Source organism: Myxine glutinosa, chromosome 2 (assembly GCF_964187855.1).
Source record: "Myxine glutinosa chromosome 2, kmMyxGlut1.1, whole genome shotgun sequence".
Classification (NCBI taxonomy): domain Eukaryota; kingdom Metazoa; phylum Chordata; class Myxini; order Myxiniformes; family Myxinidae; genus Myxine; species Myxine glutinosa.
Window position 1 is genome coordinate 161,497,232 of NC_136262.1, and position 24,078 is coordinate 161,521,309.

General features: G+C 47.6%; 1 protein-coding gene across 1 annotated transcript in view; it reads right to left on the minus strand.

Annotated features, from left to right (window-relative positions):
• LOC137421118 (serine/threonine-protein kinase 10-like) overlaps positions 1–24,078 on the minus strand; it is a 212,917-nt gene that overhangs the window by 66,742 nt on the left and 122,097 nt on the right. Inside the window, exons 13-14 of the mRNA XM_068106852.2 lie at positions 16,519–16,642; positions 9,978–10,157 (exon numbers count right to left, since the gene is read on the minus strand). Of these exons, the coding sequence (XP_067962953.2) occupies positions 9,978–10,157; positions 16,519–16,642 (304 nt within the window). The remainder of the gene's footprint in view (positions 1–9,977; positions 10,158–16,518; positions 16,643–24,078) is intronic.

The following is a 24,078-nucleotide window of genomic DNA, read 5'->3' on the forward strand; positions in this document are numbered from 1 at the left end:
AAAAATTAAAACATCCACTTGTGTTTGCACAAGTCCATGATGGTGGCGAAAGCTTAACTGATTTCGCCTTTAAAGCATTTCACTGAGCATTTGTGCTGCAACTCGATTTCGAAGAACTGCGCTATACTAGCTGTAATATCAGGTGACAATGCAATCGGTTTTTCAGCCGATAAACAAGCAGCAATTTGGCTGCTCAAATTCAACCAAGTGAAAGAAATTAAGTGGGCCCAACGCGACAAAATCAGCCAAGTGTGGCCAATGAACCATGACCTGAAACAGATCACAAGGGGGAGCTATTGTCTTAGGTCGTGCTTGCATCAGAAACTTTATAGATGGGGAACTCCAAAATCTACAGAAACACTTTCGTCAATTGCCCCACATAACACTATCCTTGACCTGCAACAATATTTGTCGATTATACCAAAAAAAACAAACAAACATGAAATCGTGAAGAAAAAAAAAACCAAAAAAAAAAAAAAAAACCAAAAAAAAAAAAAATACCCCAAAAAATGTTTTTGGCCCCAAAAAATCAGATCACATTGACGAATGACCAGGGAGATGGAGGGGTGATTGATTGATTGGTATGCACAAATTGTCTTTTTCTCTGTCTCATAGCATGATGTATCCAGGTAGGTGGTTGGATCAATGATAGAGGCAAGTGGGGAAATGACCATCTCATTCTCCCTCACCCCTCCTCCGGAGCCACACCCCCCCCTCCCACGTTCCCATTATCAGATTTTCCGCTGCAGTCTCAACAGAAATTTTAAAGTGTCATAACACAAGCTTAAGTGTCGATTTTCTAGTTTCAAAGTCCAGTATAGTATATGTCCTTCGGTTTCGTCAGCTTTTCTCCTTTTGACTGCTGCTATTGGCTGGTTTCTCCTTCTGCGTGCTGCTATTGGCTGGTTTCTCCTTCTGGCTGCTGCTATTGGCTGGTTTCTCCTTCTGCCTGCTGCTATTGGCTGGTTTCTCCTTCTGCGTGCTGCTATTGGCTGGTTTCTCCTTCTGCGTGCTGCTATTGGCTGGTTTCTCCTTCTGCCTGCTGCCATTGGCTGGGTTCTCCTTCTGCGTGCTGCCATTGGCTGGTTTCTCCTTCTGCCTGCTGCTATTGGCTGGTTTCTCCTTCTGCGTGCTGCTATTGGCTGGTTTCTCCTTCTGCCTGCTGCTATTGGCTGGTTTCTCCTTCTGCGTGCTGCTATTGGCTGGTTTCTCCTTCTGCCTGCTGCTATTGGCTGGTTTCTCCTTCTGGCTGCTGCCAATGGCTGGTTTCTCCTTCTGCCTGCTGCTATTGGCTGGTTTCTCTTTCTGGCTGCTGCTATTGGCTGGTTTCTCCTTCTGGCTGCTGCTATTGGCTGGTTTCTCCTTCTGGCTGCCGCTATTGGCTGGTTTCTCCTTCTGGCTGCTGTTGTTGGCTATATACGGCTGCTGCATTTCTTCGACAGCTAAGTCATTTCTTTCTTCAGATAATTTGTATATAGTTGCCTGCCATTTACAACTTTACATCGTATTTCATTGGCTGGTTTTTGAATTCCTTCTTTTGTGAGTTGCCCCTTTCATGTCAAACGAGACAGATCAGCCACAAAGCAGCAACAACAACCATTACATATTTTTGGCTTTTACAAACGCAAATCTAACAAACATTGTTGAGCATGCTGTGAGGTAACATCCATTACTCTGGATCAGTGTTTTAGTGGACTTAGTTTAATTGTCATCTCGTTAATATGACATTTTATCGTGCTCGTCGCGTTGCCAATACTACCAGGAAATACCAATGAAAAACCATGTGCGAGAGAGCAGGCGCTGTTACAAATGTAGACTGTCAACCAGGCAAGGTGCTTTTCTGCCTCATGTAAGCGTACTTTAAATACTTTTCCACTTCTGGAGTCAATATGTTGTATTTATGGGTGGTACCTTACTGCGTTGAGTAAACACTGTGAGCAAAGGTGTTTCAAAAACCAGTTATATATGGGGATGGATCATTTATGATGTAACTGAGAACAAGTAATATAAGTAGCATTTACTTCCATCACCGAAGGTGGAGGAGGTTGTGTTTTCACCCTTGCCTGTCCATCTGTTTGTCTGGCTGTGAGCAGGATATCTCAAAAAGTTATGGACGGATTCGAACGAAACTCGCTGGACTGTTTGGGTGTGTGAAAAGAACGAATTTGATCGATTTGCCGGAAGATCCGGATCCGAGAGCTTCATAAAATTTCCTCAGTGATTCTTCAGCGTTGCGATATCGGGCCAAAAACTATATTATAGCAGGATATCTCAAAAAGTTGTGTACGAGTTACGACAAAACTAGGTGGATGAGTTGGGTGGGTGACAAGAACAAGCCAATTCGATTTTGGTTCTGGTCCAGGTGCAGATTCAGGCCTATCATCAGGATACAAAACGTAAACTGTTCAGCCTGGCGAAGGTATGCTCTCTACCGAGTGCCATTCTAGTTACCTCCGTCACTGAAAGTGGATCGAGGTTATATTTTCACCCCTGGCTATTTGTGTGTGTCTCTCTTTGCGTGTCTACGTGTCTGTCTACGTCTGTCTGCGTGTCTGACTGTCTGCATGTCTGTCTGTCTGCATGTATGTCTGTCTGCATGTATGTCTGTCTGTCTGTCTGCGTGTCTGTCTGTCTGTCTGCGTGTCTGTCTGTGTGTCTGTCTGTCTGTCTGTCTGTCTGTCTGCGTGTCTGTCTGTCTGTCTGCGTGTCTGTCTGCGTGTCTGTCTGTCTGTGTGTCTGTCTGTCTGTCTGCGTGTCTGTCTGTCTGCGTGTCTGTCTGTCTGCGTGTCTGTCTGTCTGCGTGTCTGTCTGTCTGTCTGCGTGTCTGTCTGTCTGTCTGTCTGTCTGCGTGTCTGTCTGCGTGTCTGTCTGTCTGCGTGTCTGTCTGTCTGTCTGCATGGCTGTCTGCATGGCTGTGTCTGTGTCTGTCAGCATGGCTGTGTCTGTGTCTGTCTGCATGGCTGTGTCTGTGTCTGTCTGCATGGCTGTGTCTGTCTGTTTGTCTGCATGCCTGTGTCTGTCTGTTTGTCTGCATGCCTGTGTGTTTGTCTGCATGCCTGTGTGTTTGTCTGCATGCCTGTGTCTGTTTGTCTGCATGCCTGTGTCTATTTGTCTGCATGCCTGTGTCTGTCTTTGTCTGCATGCCTGTGTCTGTCTTTGTCTGCATGCCTGTGTCTGTCTTTGTCTGCATGCCTGTGTCTGTCTTTGTCTGCATGCCTGTGTCTGTCTTTGTCTGCATGCCTGTGTCTGTCTTTGTCTGCATGCCTGTGTCTGTCTTTGTCTGCATGCCTGTGTCTGTCTTTGTCTGCATGCCTGTGTCTGTCTTTGTCTGCATGCCTGTGTCTGTCTTTGTCTGCATGCCTGTGTCTGTCTTTGTCTGCATGCCTGTGTCTGTCTTTGTCTGCATGCCTGTGTCTGTCTTTGTCTGCATGCCTGTGTCTGTCTTTGTCTGCATGCCTGTGTCTGTCTTTGTCTGCATGCCTGTGTCTGTCTTTGTCTGCATGCCTGTGTCTGTCTTTGTCTGCATGCCTGTGTCTGTCTTTGTCTGCATGCCTGTGTCTGTCTTTGTCTGCATGCCTGTGTCTGTCTTTGTCTGCATGCCTGTGTCTGTCTTTGTCTGCATGCCTGTGTCTGTCTTTGTCTGCATGCCTGTGTCTGTCTTTGTCTGCATGCCTGTGTCTGTCTTTGTCTGCATGCCTGTGTCTGTCTTTGTCTGCATGCCTGTGTCTGTCTTTGTCTGCATGCCTGTGTCTGTCTTTGTCTGCATGCCTGTGTCTGTCTTTGTCTGCATGCCTGTGTCTGTCTTTGTCTGCATGCCTGTGTCTGTCTTTGTCTGCATGCCTGTGTCTGTCTTTGTCTGCATGCCTGTGTCTGTCTTTGTCTGCATGCCTGTGTCTGTCTTTGTCTGCATGCCTGTGTCTGTCTGTCTGCATGCCTGTGTCTGTCTGTCTGCATGCCTGTGTCTGTCTGTCTGCATGCCTGTGTCTGTCTTTGTCTGCATGCCTGTGTCTGCATGCCTGTGTCTGTCGTGTGTCTGCGCGCCTGTCGTGTGCCTGCGCGCCTGCCGTGTGCCTGCCGTGTGCCTGCGCGCCTGCCGTGTGCCTGCGCGCCTGTCGTGTGCCTGCGCGCCTGTCGTGTGCCTGCGCGCCTGTCGTGTGCCTGCGCGTCTGTCGTGTGCCTGCGCGTCTGTCGTGTGCCTGCGCGTCTGTCGTGTGCCTGCGCGTCTGTCGTGTGCCTGCGCGTCTGTCTGCCTGCGCGTCTGTCTGCCTGCGCGTCTGTCTGCCTGCGCGTCTGTCTGCGTGCCTGTCTGTCTGTATGCGTGTCTGTCTGCGTGTCTGTCTGTTTGCGTGTCTATGTGTTTGTGGGCAGGATATCTCAAAAAGTTGTGGACAGATTCAAACAAAATGTGGTGGAGAGGTTGGGTATGTGAAAAGGACTAAACAATTAGAATTTGGTGAAGATCCAAATCTGGACCTGAATCTGAGAATTTTTAAAAATTGATTCTTCACCATTGAAAAATAGAGCAAAAACTACACATAGCACAATATCTCAAAAGGTTGTGGATGGATTCGGACGAAACTTGGTGGAATGGTTGCGTGTATGACAAGGACGAATCGATTCGATTTTGGTGAAGATCCGAATCCGGCTCTGAGAATTTTTACATTTTTTAAGTGATTCTTCACCATTGAGTGATAGGACCAAAATTGATATATAGCATGATATTTCATTATTCATATATAGATATACAGCAAGTTATGGCCGACTTATGACAAAACTAGGTGAATGAGTTGGTTAGGTGACAAGAACAATCCAATAAGATGTTGATTCAGGTACAGATCCAGATGTGAACTATCAGTGGGATACAAAATGTGAACTGTTCAACCTGGCGGAGGTATGCTCTCGACCGAGTGCCGTTCTAGTTGTACTTGTAAATACATGTGAAATAAAGAAATATGCTTATGTTGGGACAGAATGTTCGGTCAATTTGTTTGTTGTTTTGCAAAAACACATTTGGATTTGCCAAAGACAATTTGGACCCAATTATGTGAATTAGTGTCAAAATATTAAATCCGGCTTCTATCCTAATCAAATAAACGCAAGTGGACCGAAATTAGCTGACAATTCGATCCGCCCCAGAGACATTCACAAAGCAAGATTGGTGCAGGTACAGCACGACATTGACCAATCACATGACTAGTTTCCATAACATTTGATCCACATGCAGCGTGGGGCAGGGCTGCTTTCGTTTCCTCCGTTTTCTTTAATAACTTTGTCCCTTTTTTCCATAGCATATAGGCTCCAAAGAATTGTTTGGATTGTCGGAAGCAAAGCAAAGCAATAGACCTTCAAAGGCCTCTATCCTTTCAGTGCAGTAAACAAGCGAATGTGACCTTAGCCTCAAGGTTGCTGGGAAAGAACCACCACGTCCGTTGGAAATTCGCATTGTGTGGAAACGGGATTCTTTTCACTTAACTCGGGGAGACTTTCAATGCAGGTTGATGGAGAACTCCAATCAGCTCGGATTTGTCTATGGTCATGGAAACGAGATGTACGTGACGTTCAGGAAATAAATATAAATATGTGTATAAGTAATGTTCAAGAAGAAGAACATTTGAAAATTTATTTGCGTTCACTTTTCCTTTAAAATCGACGACAACAAAAAACAAAATATCAAGCAAAAGAAAAAAAAAATACAACAAGTCAGGAGACGACGATGGTTCACAAGCGAGCGGTATTCAATGACAAAGGACGGACTATAACCGAAACAGGCCCGGACAGGCCAGGCCCGGAAATGTCAAAACGAAGGTTACTGACGTTGAAATGAGATAGAAAATAATGTATAATCAATTATGAGGTTAGTTAGCTAAACAATACCGAAAATTCGGTTCGATTCCGACATCTTTGAAACTTTGACCTTTGTGACCTTCAAAGGTCAAAGGTCGAAGATTCTGAAATTTGTTGGAAAACTTGTATTTCATGATGTATGTGATAATATAAGATCATGTACGACATTTCACCCTATCAGGAAGCGAACAATGTAATAAAACCATCAAAAATCGACTTTTCTAAATTGTGTGACCTTGTGGTGAAAATGAAAAATCGAGCTCCGTGGGGCTAGACACGTGACATTGGCCTAACCAAATACCGAAACCCCCGTCAGATTCCACCAACTCCCTCGGAGAAGATGGAGCTTGAACTCGATTACCCCCTAAAAAGACATCTTTTTCGGGCGTCGCTCCACCCACAATGGGCGCAATACGCCCACTCTAGGCAGGACACAACTAGATCATGATATCAACCTCCCACCCAAATTTCATCAAGATCGGATGATATCATCAGGTAGTTATGCTGCGGACAGACAGAGACAGACACACACACACACACACACACACACACACACACACACACACACACACACACACACACACACACACACACACACACACACACACACACACACACACACACACACCCATGACGAATATAGTGGTCACTCTGTTTGATAACTCGTGACCGAAATATGTGCATTTTGTCAAATTTGATGTATTTTTTTGTGACGAGACTCGAGAGTCGGGTTGCATGAGGAATCTGCACGGCAACGAAAGGCACAGGTTGAGATCTCACATCCCACAATAATCTGCAATTGTGTCACGATAATTTTCCATTCAATCGATTTGCATCGTCGATTTTGAAATTACAAGCTGTATTATTTGACTACTCTATTGACTTTTGTCTGCTCTACCCACGCCTTCCATCCACCAGGCCGAGCTGTATCCACTATTTAGCAATCCGCAGCCCCACAAGGCTGTGCACATTCAGCCAACGTTTGCACACACGCATGCGCACGCACACGGTCTCGCCTAACATAACACCGCCGCATCCACACAGGGAATGGATCGAAAGGAAATGGAAAACCCTGGCCTCAAAATAAACTGTGACATCACATCCCTACCAATGATCACGCTCAAATCCAGGAAGCCATTCTGGAGCCATGCCCGGTCCCTTCCAACCAAGGGAGCAGAATAACACTGGAAAATATACATGACCAAACACCGACATGCAACTGAAATTTAACATCACCAACCCAATCACACCACTACCAGGAATCGAGCCGTTTCTTAAACAGAATCCGTAAAACTCCATGGAAGATGTCAATTTTTCCAGAAATGGAGGATTAAAGACAGCTTGATGTGCAACTCTGGTACACCCAGTCAGAGCGTACAATGAACACATCACGAGAGACTGCCCAGCAAACGAGATCTTTCATCGGTGATTTGAATGGCATTCAAATCTGTGATTGATTGGGATTGATTGGGTGATTTGAATTTGATTTGAATAGCCTTTCCCCTCCTCCTGAAGCCGTCGAATGGTTATCCAAATTTGATATTGGATTCCAATTTGCTGCTATAGACCCAACCTACACCATGTTAGAGAATATAATGCATTGTTCACTGTGGTAACTGCACATCTATGATATGATTGTGCAATATATGTGTCGGATGGCAGTTGAGAGCACGTCTTGGCTAGCAAACCAGAAAAAACACAACATTTTATAAAAGGTGCTCATTGGAGAGGGTACTGCTATAAAACGAATTTGAATCACCTACACTGGTTGGATGGTCATTTCAAAATGTCAGGAAGAATAATCAGGAAAAGAGAATTTTCATCTGAACACCAGGAAAGACAAGAGAAAAAAAAAGCGATTACATGACGGGTGCTCGTTGGAAAGGAGCGAGGCATGCGAGGAGTTTCAATGTCAAAGCCAAGCTGTAAATAATACATGGGTGTCAACAGAAATGTGTTGATAATGTTTCCCAAAATGCATTAACCACAGATCGACTTGGACGTGCCCTTTCCCCAGCAGCAGAAAAATCAAAGACAAGAGGTCAAAGGAACACGTTTAGTCTGAATGAACCAAGTGTGGCGATATAAACTTGACGCGAAAAGCAAGGACGAGTCGACGGAAGCTCGGCAAAGGGGTAAAGCGTTCCCTGAGGGTAACAGACAATCAAAAAGGCAATTTTTGAGAAGCCGGAAGCAGGGCCATTTTCACAAACGGCTCAAAACACCAGGCTACGGTTTATCCGACACAAGCCGCACATTATAAACTTGGCAGAAACAGCACAGGTTGTGCAGATCTCACCTGTAATCTGAGCCTTCACTCATAGGCATCGAGAAGGAAAGTTATATATCTGTTATCAAATCTGTTTCGGCCCGACAATGCAGGAAATCGTTTGCAGCATTAGATTTCAGCAGGGTTTCCATAATAATCATCGCTTTTGATGTGAACCACCAATATCATCATAAATCCTTGTTCTCTTCTTGTATTTGGTTATGTCGGTCAATTTCCCTGGCGTTTCACATCTAACGCGCATTAGACATATTCCTGCGCTCTCAAAACCAGAATGCAATCTTCCTATCACCTGCCCATAATTGGTTCACGAGTCATCAAACAGAGTGACCACGATATTCGTCATGGGTGTGTGTCTGTGTGTCTGTCTGTTCGCAGCATAACTACCCGATGATATCATCCGATCTTGATGAAACCTGGGTGGGAGGTTGATATCATGATCTAGTTGTGTCCTGCCTAGAGTGGGCGTATTGCGCCCATTGTGGGTGCACCGCACGCCCGAAAAAGATGTCTTTTTAGGGGGTGATCGAGTTCAAGCTACATCTTCTCCGAGGGAGTTGGTGGAATCTAACAGGGGTTTCGGTATTTGGTTAGGCCAATGTCATGTGTCTAGCCCCACGGAACTCGATTTTTCATTTTCGCCCCAAGGTCAAGGTCACAAGGTCACAACATTTAGAAAAGTCGATTTTTTATGGTTTTATTACATTGTTCGCTTCCTGATAGGGTGAAATGTCGTACATGATCTTATATCATCACATACATCATGAAATACAAGTTTTCCAACAAATTTCAGAATCTTCGACCTTTGAAGGTCACAAAGGTCAAATTTGTCGGAATCGAAACGAATTTTCGGTATTGTGCAGATAACTAACCTCATAACTGATTATACATTATTTTCTATCTCATTTCAAGGTCAGTAACCTTCGTTTTGACATTTCCGGGCCAGCACCCCACACAATTACGTACAGCTGGCTCTTAAAGGCCTACAAACGCAGCGCATTGGGGCCCTTTGTAAATAGGCATATACACCGCATGTCGGGGGCCAACACCTGCCACGTGGGCCCCCGACCCCCCAGTCCGGGCCTGTTTCGGTTACAGTCCGTCCTTCGTCATTGAATACCGCTCGCTTGTGAACCATCGTCGTCTCCTGACTTGTCATGATTATTAAACTCTAAAAAGGAAGCTGTGTTGCATTTGTATGGAGGTGGGGGGAGGGGGGGAGGGGGGGAGGTGGTGGATGTGGGGGGAGGGGCGTGGGTGGGTGAGGGACGGGTGATTGAGATAAAGAGGTTAAGCGTGTCTTCCCTAGAGTCCACTTGCCCCCTTTTCCATGTTTACCCCATTTGTCAGCTTTTCCTCGTTGTTGACCCACTTATCAACCCTCTGTTCTCTGGTCCTGTCCTGTCCGTATGTCCCTACTTATTATGCTGCCTGTTTGTTCCTTGCCCAATTCCCAATCCCATGTCTGCCTGTTCTGCTCTGCTCCATTGCTGGTATGTTCAGCCCCTCGCCCCTCTGTCATCCAATTCTTACTTGAGCCTCCATTTCTGTAGAAAAAGGATGTCGAGACAAACAGAAAAGGAATGAACAGAATTGGACGAGGAGGGAAAAATCAGGACAAAGGCTTGAGATGGGCATAAAGAGAGAGCAAAGGATCGGGGTGGTGGGGGCGATGTATACAGAAAATTAGGTGGGGGTACAAACCTCTGCACTATAACACAAGTAACAAAGTAGTTGCCCGACATACACAAATTGTGCCACGGTTAATTAAATTTAATCAGTAAAATCAGTGGGGAAATGACCAAATTTACCCAAAGTGTGAAATGAGAAAGCAAATTGTTTTTACCTCCTTCCTGCTTTGTTTTTGTTGCTCATTGAAAGCGGTGGCGTGTCTCTCCTGCTCTGTGCGGATGCGTCGTTCCTCATTCCGCAGCTGAGTGGCATGATCTTGCTCCTGCCGCTCAATGCGCTGCTTCTGCTCACGGTCCAACTTTTCTATGTCGGTATCATAAAAGCGCCGCTTCGCCTGCAATTACACAACTTTGCCTTCAACAAAACGCAAAAATCATCAATAACCATTTTTAATGTTATTGGAAAAATATTCAAAATCATCACTATCATTTTTAACTCTGGCCATATAATAAATCCAGCAAAACGAAATTTATTCTACTTGTCGATTAGGTTTGGCATTTTCGAGTGTACCTTTGGATGAACATGACACGAGTAATTTACAAAGATGGCAAGAAAATCACTTGTACCTCGCACAGTGGATAGCAATATGGCAACCACAGCCATGACAGACTTGTTTATCACAGCTCAGTTACCTTTAGGGGGCTGGCAGGATGGCCGAGATATAGAGGTACGCACAATCGCCTCGAGGCTGTCTAGCCTGGGTTTGAATCCAGACCTGGCTATAATCTGTCATCACGGTGTTTCACAGGCAGGGTGATTCATCAATTTGCGCGCCGTCCCTCTGATGGACGTTAAACTGGCGACCCATCTACCGACACTCGTTGGTGGACGACAAAGATCCCAATTCCTGCCCCAACCTATGGAGGGCACTGCATTAGCGGCACAGCCACACCTTCAGACAATGATGCAACCCCGCATCCTTGTGCTGAATAAAGAAGAAGACAAATAAGTTTCTGAGGCAAACAACTGCGTTGATGGTGGTCTTAGCATCCTTTTTATTTCCAAATCAAACCATGCCAGGTGAGATAAACAGTTCAGGTATCTACAGTCACGTGAAAAAGTAAGTACACCCCATGTAAAGTTTTGACTTTTTCAACATATTTCAACATACAGCTATTTGATCTTCATTTCAACAATATTGATAAATAAAGGTGATATAATATAACAAATATCATGAAACATTTACATTTTGTAGTCCATTGTATAATTTAAATAAACATAAATGCAAATTTCGCATGTGGAAAAAGTAAGTACACCCTTGGCTCTAATAGGTGGTATTTCCCCCTTTGGCAGAAACAACGTCAAGTAGGCCTTTCTTATAACTGTCTACCAGTCTCTGACATCGACTGGGAGAAATTTTTGCCCACTCCTCCATGCAGAATTCTTTCAGCTGTGCGATGTTTGAGGGGTTTCTTGCATGCACAGCTCGTTTAGAATCCCCCCCCCCCCCCCCAACATCTCTATGGGATTTAGATCCGGGCTTTGACTTGGCCATTCCAGAACCCTCCATTTCTTTCTTTTCAGCCATTCCTTGGTGGATTTACTGGTATGTTTAGGGTCATTGTCATGTTGCAAGGTCCACCTTCGGTTGAGCTTCAACTTTCCGACAGATGGCCTCACATTATCCTCAAGCACCCTCTGGTACAATGAAGAATTCATAGTGGATTATATGATGGTGAGCTGCCCAGGCCCTGATGCAGCAAAGCTGCCCCAAACCATAATATTTCCACCACCAGGCTTTACAGTTGGTATCAGGTTCTTGTGGTCAAATGCTGTCTTTGGTTTTTGCCAAACATGTCTTCTGGTACTGTGGCCAAATAGCTCTACCTTTGACTCATCTGTCCAGAGCACATTGTTCCAGAAGTGCTGGTCTTTGCCGAGGTGTTCATTGGCAAACTTTAGTCTTGACCTGATGTTCTTTCTGGACAGCAAAGATTTCCTCCTGCCACACCTCCAATGTAGATCAAATTTGTGCAGCCTCTTTCTAATGGTAGACTCGTGCACTTTGACATCAACAGTGGCAAGAGCTACCTGTAGGTCCCGTGATGACATTCTGGGGTTCTTAGAGACTTCTTTCAGCATCTTGCGGTCTGCTCTCGGGCTGAACCTGCTGGGGCGGCCTGGCCTGAACAAGTTGGCAGTTGTTTGGAATCTTGTCCACTTGTAGATGATCTTCTGGACAGTCAAATGATTGATTTCAAATTGTTTGGAGATCTTTTTGAATCCCTTCCCAGACTCGTAGGCATCTATAACCTTCTTTCTGAACGCCTCAGAGACCTCTTTTGATCTAGGCATGGTGACGCCGCACACTTCAACAACAAAGAGCAAACCAAACTAAATGTCTGAGGTTTAAATAAGTCAGGTTCCTCCAAGATCTAACGATGTTCTAATCATTTGCACCTGAGCTGGTGCACCTGATTCTAATTTTAGGTATTTGAAGTAGCGATAAATGTAGGGGTGTACTTACTTTTTCCACGTGCGAAATTTGCATTTATGTTTATTTAAATTATACAATTGACTACAAAATGTAAATGTTTCATGATATTTGTTATATTATATCACCTTTATCTATCAATATTGTTGAAATGAAGATCAAATAGCTGTATGTTGAAATATGTTGAAAAAGTCAAAACTTTACATGGGGTGTACTTACTTTTTCATGTGACTGTACATAATAAGAGCTAAGGTTATTTTTTTTTGCACATCCTCCCAAACCATTGGTCACAAAACGTTGAAAATGGTAGTGCAGTACATTATGAAAGTGAAACATTTTCATTATTCACATCGATTCACATTTAAAAGTGTGAACAATGCTTATCGTGGCCTGGCGGCAAGTTGCAATCTGCTGCTTGGCTTGCGAAAGCTAGGTGTATTGTGATTGGCTTCTGGCAAGTGAGATCAATACATCCTGACTGTGCTTCCCCGTTGTTAGAATGCCAAATATTTTTCTTCTTTTAAAAAAAAACCAATGAAATCTAAAATGGGCCTGGGGACCATGAGCCTGCTAATTTGAAATAAAGTTTGGGCATCTTCCTGGCAATTGGTTGAAGAGTAAAATCAGTGGCCCTCTGTATTTTAAGAGCAAAGGTATAAAAATCCAGTCAAGTATGGGAATTTATCAGACATTCTTTTTTGTAAAATCAAATTTGAAAAATCCTCTTCGGGGTTAGGGGTCAGCGATGGGGGGGGGGGGGGGAGGGGGGGGTGTGAAGGAGAGAATGGGGGTGTGGGGGAGGGTATGGGGTGTGGAGGAGGGGATGGGGGTGTGGAGGAGGGGATGGGGGTGTGGAGGAGGGGATGGGGGTGTGGAGGAGGGGATAGGGGTGTGGAGGAGGGGATAGGGGTGTGGAGGTGGGGATGGGGGTGTGGAGGAGGGGATGGGGGTGTGGAGGAGGGGATGGGGGTGTGGAGGAGGGGATGGGGGTGTGGAGGAGGGGATGGGGTGTGGAAGAGGGGGATGGGGTGTGGAAGAGAGGATGGGGTGTGGAAGAGGAGATGGGGTGTGGGAAGAGGGGATGGGGTGTGGAAGAGGGGATGGGGTGTGGAAGAGGGGATGGGGTGTGGGATAGGAGATGGAGGGGAGGGGTGGGGGAGGATATGGGGTGTTGGGAAGGGGATGAAGTGTGGGGGAGGGGATGGAGTGTGGGGGAGGGGATGGGGTGTGGAGGAGGGGGTGGGGTGTGGGGGAGGGGATGGAGTGTGGGGGAGGGGATGGGGTGTGGAGGAGGGGATGGGGTGTGGAAGAGGGGATGTGGTGTGGGGGACAGGATGGGGATGGGGTGTGGGGGAGGGTATGGGGGTGTGGAGGAGGGGGTGGGGGGTGTGGAGGAGGGGATGGGGGTGTGGGGGAGGGTATGGGGGTGTGGAAGAGGGGATGGGGGTGTGGAGGATGGGATGGGGTGTGGAAGAGGGGATGGGGTGTGGAAGAGGGGATGGGGTGTGGAAGAGGAGGATGGGGTGTGAAGAGGAGGATGGGGTGTGAAGAGGGGGATGGGGTGTAGACGTGGGGATGTGGTGTGGAAGAGGAGATGGGGTGTGGAAGAGGGGATGGGGTGTGGAAGAGGGGATGGGGTGTGGAAGAGGGGATGGGGTGTGGAAGAGGGGATGGGTGTGGAAGAGGGGATGGGGTGTGGAAGAGGGGATGGGGTGTGGAAGAGGGGATGGGGTGTGGAAGAGGGGATGGGGTGTGGAAGAGGGGATGGGATGTGGGGTAGGAGATGGAGGGGAGGGGAGGGGTGTGGGGGAGGATATGGGGTGCTGGGAAGGGGATGGGGTGTGGGGGAGGGGATGGAGTGTGGGGGGTGGGTGTGGGGGAGGGGCAGGGGGTGGGGGAGGGGAGGGGGTGGGGGAGGGTATGGGGGGTGGAAGAGGGGATGGGGTGTGGAAGAGGGGATGGGGTGTGGGTAGAAGATGGAGGGGAGGGGTGTGGGGGAGGATATGGAGTGTGGGGGAGGGGATGGAGTGTGGGGGAAGGGATGGAGTGTGGGGGAGGGGATGGAGTGTGGGGGAGGGGGTGGGGTGTGGGGGAGGGGTGGGTGTGGGGGAGGAGATGGGTGTGGGGAGGGGTGGGTTGTGGGGAGGGGATGGGGTGTGGGGGAGGGGATGGGTGTGGGGGAGGGGATGGGGTGTGGGGGAGGGGTGGGGTGTGGGGGAGGGGTGGGGTGTGGGGAGGGATGGGGTGTGGGGGACAGGATGGGGATGGGGTGTGGGGGAGGGTATGGGGGTGTGGAGGAGGGAGTGGGGGTGTGGAGGAGGGGATGGGGGTGTGGGGGAGGGTATGGGGGTGTGGAAGAGGGGATGGGGGTGTGGAGGATGGGATGGGGTGTGGAAGAGGGGATGGGGTGTGGAAGAGGAGGATGGGGTGTGGAAGAGGAGGATGGGGTGTGGAAGAGGGGGATGGGTGTAGAAGTGGGGATGTGGTGTGGAAGAGGAGATGGGGTGTGGAAGAGGGGATGGAGTGTGGAAGAGGGGATGGGGTGTGGAAGAGGGGATGGGGTGTGGAAGAGGGGATGGGGTGTGGAAGAGGGGATGGGGTGTGGGAGATGGGGATGGGATGTGGGGTAGGAGATGGAGGGGAAGGGAGGGGTGTGGGGAGGGATGGGTGTGGGGGGTGGATGTGGGGGGATGGGTGTGGAGGGAGGGGGTGGGGTGGGAGGGGGTGGGGGGAGGGGGGGTGTGGGGAGGGTATGGGGTGGTGGAGGGATGGGTGTGGGGGAGGGTATGGGGGTGAGGAGGAGGGGGTGGGGGGGTGGAGGGAATGGGGGTGTGGGGAGGGTATGGGGGTGGGGTGGAAGGGTATGGGGGAGTGGAAGAGGTGATGGGTGGGAAGAGGGGATGAGGTGTGGAAGAGGGGATGAGGTGTGGAAGAGGGGATGGGGTTGGGAAGAGGGGATGGGGTGTGTGGAAGAGGGGGGTGGGGTGTAGAAGAGGGGAGTGGGGTGGAAGAGGGGATGGGGTGTGGGGTAGGAGATGGGGTGATGTGGTGTGGGGGAGGAGGGGTTTGGGGGGGGATGCGGTGTGGGGGAGGGGTGCGGTGTGGGGAGGGGATGCGGTGTGGGGGAGGATATGGGGTGTTGGGAAGGGGATGGAGTGTGGAGGAGGGAATGGAGTGTGGGGAGGGGATGGGTGTGGGGGAGGGGATGGGGTGTGGGGGAGGGGATGGGGTGTGGAGGAGGGGATTGGGGGTGAGGGGATGGGGGGGATGGAGGTGTGGGGGGGGGTGGGGGTGTGGGGGAGCGGATGGGTGTGGGGGAGGGGATGGGGTGTGGAGGAGGGGATTGGGTGTGGGGGAGGGGATGGAGTGTGTGGGGGGGGGATGGGGTGTGGGGGAGTGGATGGGTGTGGGAGGAGGGGATGGGGGGAGTGGTGGGTGGGGGAGGGATGGGTGTGGGGGAGTGGTGGAGTGTGGGGGGGGGGTGGGGTGTGGGGAGGGGATTGGGTGTGGGGGAGGGGATGGGGTGTGGGGGAGGGGATGGGGTGTGGGGAGGGGATGGGGTGTGGGGGAGGGGATGGGGTGTGGGGGAGGATGGGTGGGGGAGAGGATGGGGTGTGGAGGAGGGGATGGGGTGTGGAGGGGATGAGGTGTGGAGGAGGGGATGGGGTGTGGAGGAGGGGATGGGGGTGTGGAAGAGGGGATGGGGTGTGGAGGAGGGGATGGGGCTGTGATGGATGGGGGTGTGGGGGAGATGGGTGTGGGGGAGGTGGTGGGGTGTGGGGGGAGGTGATGGGAGTGTGGGGGAGGAGAAGGGGTGTGGAAGAGAGGATGGAGTGTGGGGGAGGGAACGGGAGAAAAGGGATTCCCTCGGAAGAAGACCACGAAAAGCATGGTTCTGTCGAGTATCACAAGAGTGTGTTATAATCAACAGGGAATCGGCATGATAACAACAGCAGGTTGTGAACATTACTGTGGAGACAAACCCATCTCGGCCAAGCAAGGACATTTCCAGCAACAGTGGGAATCAAACCCACACCGGTGAGTGCAATGTATCACGGCTTTACCAACTATACCACAAATACTACAACCAACTACAATGTACCAACTACACTACAACCAACTACACTACAACATATAATGTAGCTGCTGAAAAATGATTTTTTTTGATAACTTGTGACAAATTGATATTGATGTCGAGTTTTAAAATCATGCCTTCTGAAGCATCAATCGAGGAATACTGCAAAGCAAATGCAAAACTCACAGTGGTCTCGGCCTCAAGACGCCGTATGGTCGTGTCTTGCTGTTGTTGCAGCTTGCTGTGCAGCTGCGCTTGTGCTTTCTGCTCTTCCCTTTGGAGGAGGCGAAGCTCGTGCAGTTCCTGTCGCCTGCAGCGCACACGTCACGTCAAGATCAAGGCACCTCCACACCACGTGATGCAAAAGCCGACAATTTAACCCAAAATTCTGCACATATTGCAAAATTACTTTGGTACACTCTCATGAATGAATCAACGTTCCCATCACCACCCCCACACACTGGCAGATAGTCCATCAATGCTCCTTCAGCTAAGAAGTTTGGGTACTTCCAAGCGATTATCTGAAAATGAAAGTTAACTGGGTGGTCGGCCAGTGGCTTCACAATGGGATTGTAAAGCAGGAATCTGAATGGGCAGTCCTGAGAACACGTGACCTGTCTCGCGAATCAATCCTTTCCGGCATCAGGGTATATGAAAACTCTCCAACACTAAAACAGCAGATTTCTGTTTGCAGAAACACTTCATAATGTGGAATAGACATTTTAAAGGGAAAGAACACGTTTCCCAACTACTGGCTTCCATTGGGGGTACATTCGTGCATCGAACCCTGTGGAGAAGGATGGCTTGCAGCTGCACAAAGAGAATCAGGAAGGTAATACAAGCAGAGACTACTGCAAGAGGAGCACTATAACCTGTAAACAAAGGTATTGATTGCAGTTAATTCAATATAATTATATAGATCCGTCAAGTCATGGGTGACGTCTGGACACATTATGAGATTTCTCCAAACATCCATATCCTGCACTGCTTTCTGAAACTCGGTCAGACAGAGCTTGGTTGCAGTCTTTACCCCCATCAATCCAGCGCATTAAAGGTCTGCTTATTACTCTTCTTCTTCCTCATCTTCTTCCTCTTCATCTTCTTCTTCTTCCTTCCTTCCACCATACCCAGCATGGTCGATTTCTCCACACGCTCGTTTTCTGCATAAATTGACGTGTCCAAAGTATAACAGTTCCTGTTTTAGCATCAGCGCTTCTAATGTACAGTCGGACACAGGCATTAGGCATTCGCGCGGGGTATATAATCCTGGAGAATGCCACGAATGGCGAATCTGCGAATGTGGGGACTGTTTGAATGAGGGTAAAAATGTTGTTTTTTTACTACATGGTCTTGGCTCGTGGAAAAGTTATGACAGAACAGTCATCATCATGTTAGAGTCATCCATTTTGGAATTAGAGGAGAAAAGAGAACCAAAGAGTTGCTTTTTCAGACGGTGAAACAGCTATAGTATCATCGGAACGGAAAAGGGAAGAAAAGGTAGAGCGACAGAAGTTGTCGGAGATACTTTTAGCTATGGACCAGAAAGATATATTAGTGGAAGAAGATGAGACGTCACATTTCTTTAGGATAAAGGAATGCTTCGCCTCATGGATAACATGTTGCAAATGATTTCTGGCAGATATGAAAGCTCGATGCGAGTCGGAGGAAGAAGAGTTTTTCCATGTCCGATATGCCGCATCTCGTGCACGAAGGGCTGCAGAGCAGGAATGATTGAACTAAGAGTTGGTAGAAGAGATAGACTTGAAAGAGAAGGGGATATATATAAGCCTCCATTCCTGCAACAATAACTTCACCGATACGTTCAGTAGAGATAGAGGCATCGCCTGAGGAGGGGCAGTCGTCTTTCCATGAAAAGATTTTTCCACTTCTTCCTGAGACAAATACAAATTATATCACTGCTATAGTGTACTCCTCTGAGTGTGGCACCCATGGAGATTATGAGGATAAGCCATAATTCACAACCCCCGACTCCGCCCACACCTCCCACTCTCCCTCCATCAGCGAACGTCCATGCTTATCATTCCACATCACTAGCTGATCACAATCCCAGCAGGTCCTCCATCGTTCACTCGTCCCCACAGTAGTGGAACTTTTTTTTTTCCTGCTACCACTAATTTATTCTTTACTCCAATCTTATTTTCTCCTGTTATTTGTCTCCTTATTATACTTACTAGCAGAGTACCCACCCCTTGGATAGGTCGAGTTTGTACAACACTTGCTGAAAAAAGTACAGTCTGTGTTTTACAAGAAGACTATAGATGTTTGTGTCGTGTGTGCTTAAAAGGTCATAGATGGTCTAAACTCTAAAGGTTGAAAGGGCATGTACATTCCAAGAGTAGTTAGTTTCTAAGGGGTTAAAAGGGTCGAATCCCTCAAGCATGTAAAAAAGGTCAAAATGGTCTAAAGCTTGAAATGGTCAAGTGACCAAGCTGTCTAATCTAAAGGGACTTAAAGGGTGTAAAGATCTGAAGGTCTAGGGGTTCTGAAGGTTCTGAAGGTTCTTCTTTACACACAATCAACAGCTCTGCCTACCTCCTCCCCCTCACCCTTCATCTTACCCAACCCCTCCCCTGGCCTCCCCTGCACCCGATGATCCCCTACCTCTTCCTTAACGGTATGGACCTCAAACATCTGGGGCCTTTGCTCAAACCTGATTGATCTCTCCATACAGGTTGCTTTTGACAAACCAGACGTAAACGGCTTAACAGAAACTTTCCTCTTTCAAGATGTATCTGATTCCTCAATATCTCTTCCTGCTCACTACCTCATCCAGTATGATAGACCTGAGCCTCATCCTGGTGGTGGGGTTGCTGCTATCTTTATCAAAAACTCTCTTCCTCATTCTCCTTGCACTGCCCTCTCTGCAGCCCACCCCCAGGAGTACCTCTGGCTACGGCTTCCCCTCCACTCCCACCTTTTGTTCACATGTGTGTTGTACCACCCTCCAAACAGTGATGACTCCATTTACATCTACCTGTCTGACAACATGGATCAATTTCTATCCACTCATCCCAACTCTTTCTCCCTCACATGTGGTGACTTCCACTGTCATCATGCCAGCTGGCTGGGTGTGGGTTCCTCTCACACCAGCCATGGCACCTCAGCAAAGGACTTCTGCGACTCAATGGGACTGACACAATCTGTCAATTTCCCGAACCGGATCTCAGTCAATGGAGCATCTTCTCTTCCAGACTTGGTTATGACTAACTTCCCTGCTAATGTCTGCTGCTCTACTTCTGCTCCAATCGCTTCATCTGACCACATGCTTGTTAAAGTGGACATCTCTCTGGACATTCTCAGAGAGCCTCCTCAGCGCCGACACGTCTGGCATTTCACTCAGGCTGACTGGCATGGTCTTCAAGCAGCCATCAATCATCTGGACTGGTCCCCCATCTCTACTGCCTCTGACTTCAACTCTTCTTGGGAATTCTACCAAAGTAAATTGCTCTCTCTCAAGCACAGATTTATCCCATCTCATCTTCAGTTGTCATACCCTTCCTCCCGTCCATGCAACACGGAACCTTGTGGTGAGGCAGTTGCCATTAAAACAACTTGCCTTCACCTAATGGAAGGCGAATCCAACTGAAGGCAATCTCAGTACCTTTCACAAAGCTCGGAACAAGTGTGTGTCTACCCTCAGAGCCAGGAAACAATATCTTTCCACTCTCAAGACTGAACTCTCAAACCTGTCTCCCTCCTCCAAATCCTGGTGGCAACTGGTCAAATCTGTTTCTGGTGTTTGTTCCCCTTCCATCCTGTCCCTTACCTCAAACGGCTACACAGCTGACACCGCACGTGAAAAAGCCGAATGCCTCAACTGTGTTTGCCTTAAAATCCTGTGTCCCAAACCCATCTCTCTCTGTACCCACCTTACCCAGTCGAACCAAGCTGCTCCTGGGCTATGTGTCCTCTCCTGACAAGGTGGAGAAGTTTTTGTCAAACCTCGACACTGATTCTGCAACGAGAACAGACGGCATCAGCTCACGGGTCCTAAAATCCTGCTCTGCCGCTCCATCTCACCCTCTCTCTGTTCTCTTCACCCTCTCTTTTGCTCAAGGTCATCTGCCATCTGCTTGAAAATCAGCCAACATTACCGCTTTACACAAAAAATATGCTAAAACAGATCATTGCAACTACAGACCAATCTGCCTGCTCCCAATAATCAACAAGGTCATGGGGGAATCAATCACCGCTTCTGACATCAAATCCTTCCTCTTCTCCAATGGCATGATCTCGGATCATGAATTTTTATTCAGACCAGGTCAATCTACTCTGGACATGCTGCTTCTGCTTTCTCAACAATGGATGGAGATCCTCAATGCCAAACAGGAAATTAGAGCTGTCTCCCTTGACATATCACGTGCCTTCGATACGGTCTGGCACCCCGCTCTGCTCACCAAACTCTCCTCCTTTGGTATCCATGGAAATCTCCACGCATGGTTGGTGGACTTCCTCTCGAGTCGTAGTCAACGTGTGGCCCTGAATGGGTTTCTCTCATCTCCTCTTCCTGTTCAGGCTGGACTTCCCCAAGGCAGTGTTCTGGGCCCTGTGCTTTTTCTGGTCTTCATCAATGATCTCTCTGACTCTCTTGAAAATCCTCTCTATCTCTTTGCTGATGACTCCACTCTCTGCCGCTCCATTCCTCATCCCTCAGATCGGCAGTCTGCAGCCTCCTCACTCTCTGCAGACCTGGACAAAATCACAGACTGGGCAAAGTGGAACATGTCTTTCAATCCTGACAAATCTCACACTCGTACGATGTCTCTCCGAAAAGACCGACTGGACAACCCTCCCATCCACTTTCTGAATAATCCTCTCCAAGAAGTTCTGTCACTCAAGCTTTTGGGTCTCACTATCTGCCATGATCTTTCCTGGGAAAACCACATTTCAAATCTGGCCTCCAAAGCCAGTCACCGACTGGGCATCCTCCGTCGTGCGAAGTCCTTCCTTGGCACACCTGAGCTCCTCACCACATTCAAGGCTTTCATCCGCAGCTCAATGGAATACTGCTCTCCCCTCTGGGCTGGTGCTCCTGCCTCACACCTAGCTCGTCTTCACGCTGTTGAAACCAAAGCGTTCAGAATCATTGGAATCTCCAGCGATGAAGCTAATTCCAAGGGCCTTTCACTCACTCACTGCAGGCAGGTTGGTGGTCTTTCCATCTTCTACCGACTCCTCTCTGGCCTTGCCCCCCCAGCTCTCTCTGGGCTCTGTCCCCCAAATATTCCTACAGGTTGCACAAGATCTGCCTGCAACCCTCTCATGGTTAAACTGCCAAAATCAAGACTCTCTGCTCACCTTCACTCCTTCATTCCTCTTTTCTCCCACCTCTGGAACAAACTCCCTCACTCTCTTCAATCGCACTCCACCCTCCACGTCTTTAAAACAGCTGTTCACCACCATCTCTTATCTTCCCCCATCCAAAACCTTGATTTTTTCTACCCCCCGCTAATTTCACCCCAAATCCACTTTTTTGAAATACCAACTTCTGTCCTGGAAGTCCTTGGTGTCCTTGTGTCTTATACTTCTCCCACCCCCCCCCCCTCCCCTCACCTCCTTCACATACCTCCTCCCCCCAAGCCCTCTCTCTCCCACACATCTCCCTGCTCTCAAATGTTATGTTTGTGTGCTTCCCCTTCTCTCCCCATCTTGTCTTCCGCTCCCTCTTTTTATATATTTTGTTTGTCTGGTTGATTTGTTTGTGAAATAAATGTTAGCTCTTTCACGAACCTTGATTCAGTATCCCAAAAAAAGAAAAAAAAAAAAAGAAAAAGGGGGTCAAAAGGATCTTGGGGTCTTTATGGTCTTTATGGTCTTTGGAATCTTAGGTAGTCATTCGGGTTTTTGGGGTCTTAACGCTCTTTAAGGTCTCAAGGGTCTTCAAAGGTCGAAGAAGTCCAATGGGGAAGAAAGGTACATTCCAATAGTACAGTCGTGACCAAAAATATTGGCACCTTTGCACTTTTTTCAATTAATGCACCATTTCTTCCAGAAAATTGTTGAAATGAAAAAAATATTTTGGTATCCAGATATGTATTTCTTTGGCTTGCAGTGGAACAAAACAAAAAAAGCTAAAAAAATTACTAAATCTTAACTTATTCCACACAGAAATCTGGACAATATAAAATGGCCTGGACAATATTATTGGCACATTTTAGGTGTTTGAAAAAATTAGATTGCAAGGTGATTGTCCTTTAATTTGGATTTGAACTCACCTTAAAAATCACTCATTCAACCAGTTTGAATGGAGAAAAGGAGTCATTCTGCTCTTTTGTGTCACTGTGTGTACCGCAATGAGCTTGGAGAAAAGAAAGAAAACCAGAGAATTGTCTGAGGACGTCAGGCACAAGATTGTAGCCAAGCATGGACAATCTCAAGGCGACAAGTCCATTTTCAGAGTCTGTGATGATCCTGTGTCCACCGTACGCAATGTTATCAGGAAGTTTAAGGCCCATGGCACTGTAGCCAACCTCCCAGGACGTGGCCGCAAGAGAAAACTTAATCGAAGATTGCAGTGAAGGATTGTTCAAATGGTGGAGAAAGCACCTCAATCAACTGCCAAACAGATTCAAGCTGACCTTCAGACACAAGGTACGACAGTTTCAACTCGCACCATCCGTCGCCAACTCAATGAAACGGGGTTCTATGGTAGGAGACCCAGGAGGACCCCACTGTTGAGGGAGAGAAATAAGAAAGCCCGACTGGAGTTTAACAAAACACACCTGAACAAGCTAAAATCCTTCTGGGAGTATATCCTGTGGACAGATGAGACCAAATTTCAGCTTTTTTGTGAAGCACATCGTCTCTATATTTACAGAAAAAATGAAGCCTTCAAAGAAAAGAACACCTTCCCAACATTCAAACATGGAGGAGGTTCAGTGATGTTTTGGTGTTGCTGTGCTGCCTCTTGCACTGGGTGCCTTGAATGTGTGCATGGCATCATGAAATCAGGAGATTACCAAGGCATTTTGGAGCGCAATGTTCAACCCAGTGTCAGAAAGCTGGATCTCCGTCGAAGGTCATGGGTCTTGCAGCAGGACAATGACCCCAAACACACTTCGGAAAGCACCCAGGAATGGTTCAAGACAAAACGTTGGACTGTTCAGAAGTGGCCAGCAACGAGTCCAGATCTAAATCCCATTGAACACCTGTGGGGAGATCTGAAAACAGCAGTTGGGAGAAGGCACCCTTCAAATCTGGGAGAACTGGAGCAGTTTGCACAAGAAGAGTGGGCCAAACTGCCGGTAGAGAGGTGTAGGAAGCTCATTTATGGATATAGGAAGCGCTTGACTGCAGATATTTTGTCCAAAGGCAATTGGACCAAACATTAAGTCGAGGGTGTCATTAATTTTGTCAATGCCATTTCTATTTATTTTATAATTTAAAAGGATATATTTAGTTCTGAATCAAAAACAAAGGTTCTATAATATTAATAGTGAAATAAAGAATTGTGGAGACCAAATACTTTGTCAATTTCAACTTATTTTTAGAGAAACTTCTGAGTTATTTGAAAAAGTGGAAGGGTGCCAATATTTTTGGCCAGTACATAATCAATAGACGTACATGTAGTGAGGATGCAACAGGACATAGTTAATAGGCATCTTGTCACATGGCTTCACATACGCACATTGTTTTTCGTGTGTGTATGTATATATATTGCTGCGGTTTTGAGATTTGTGCAGTAAAGTTAATAAAGGTTAAAGGTTTGCCCCCCATAGATAGTCA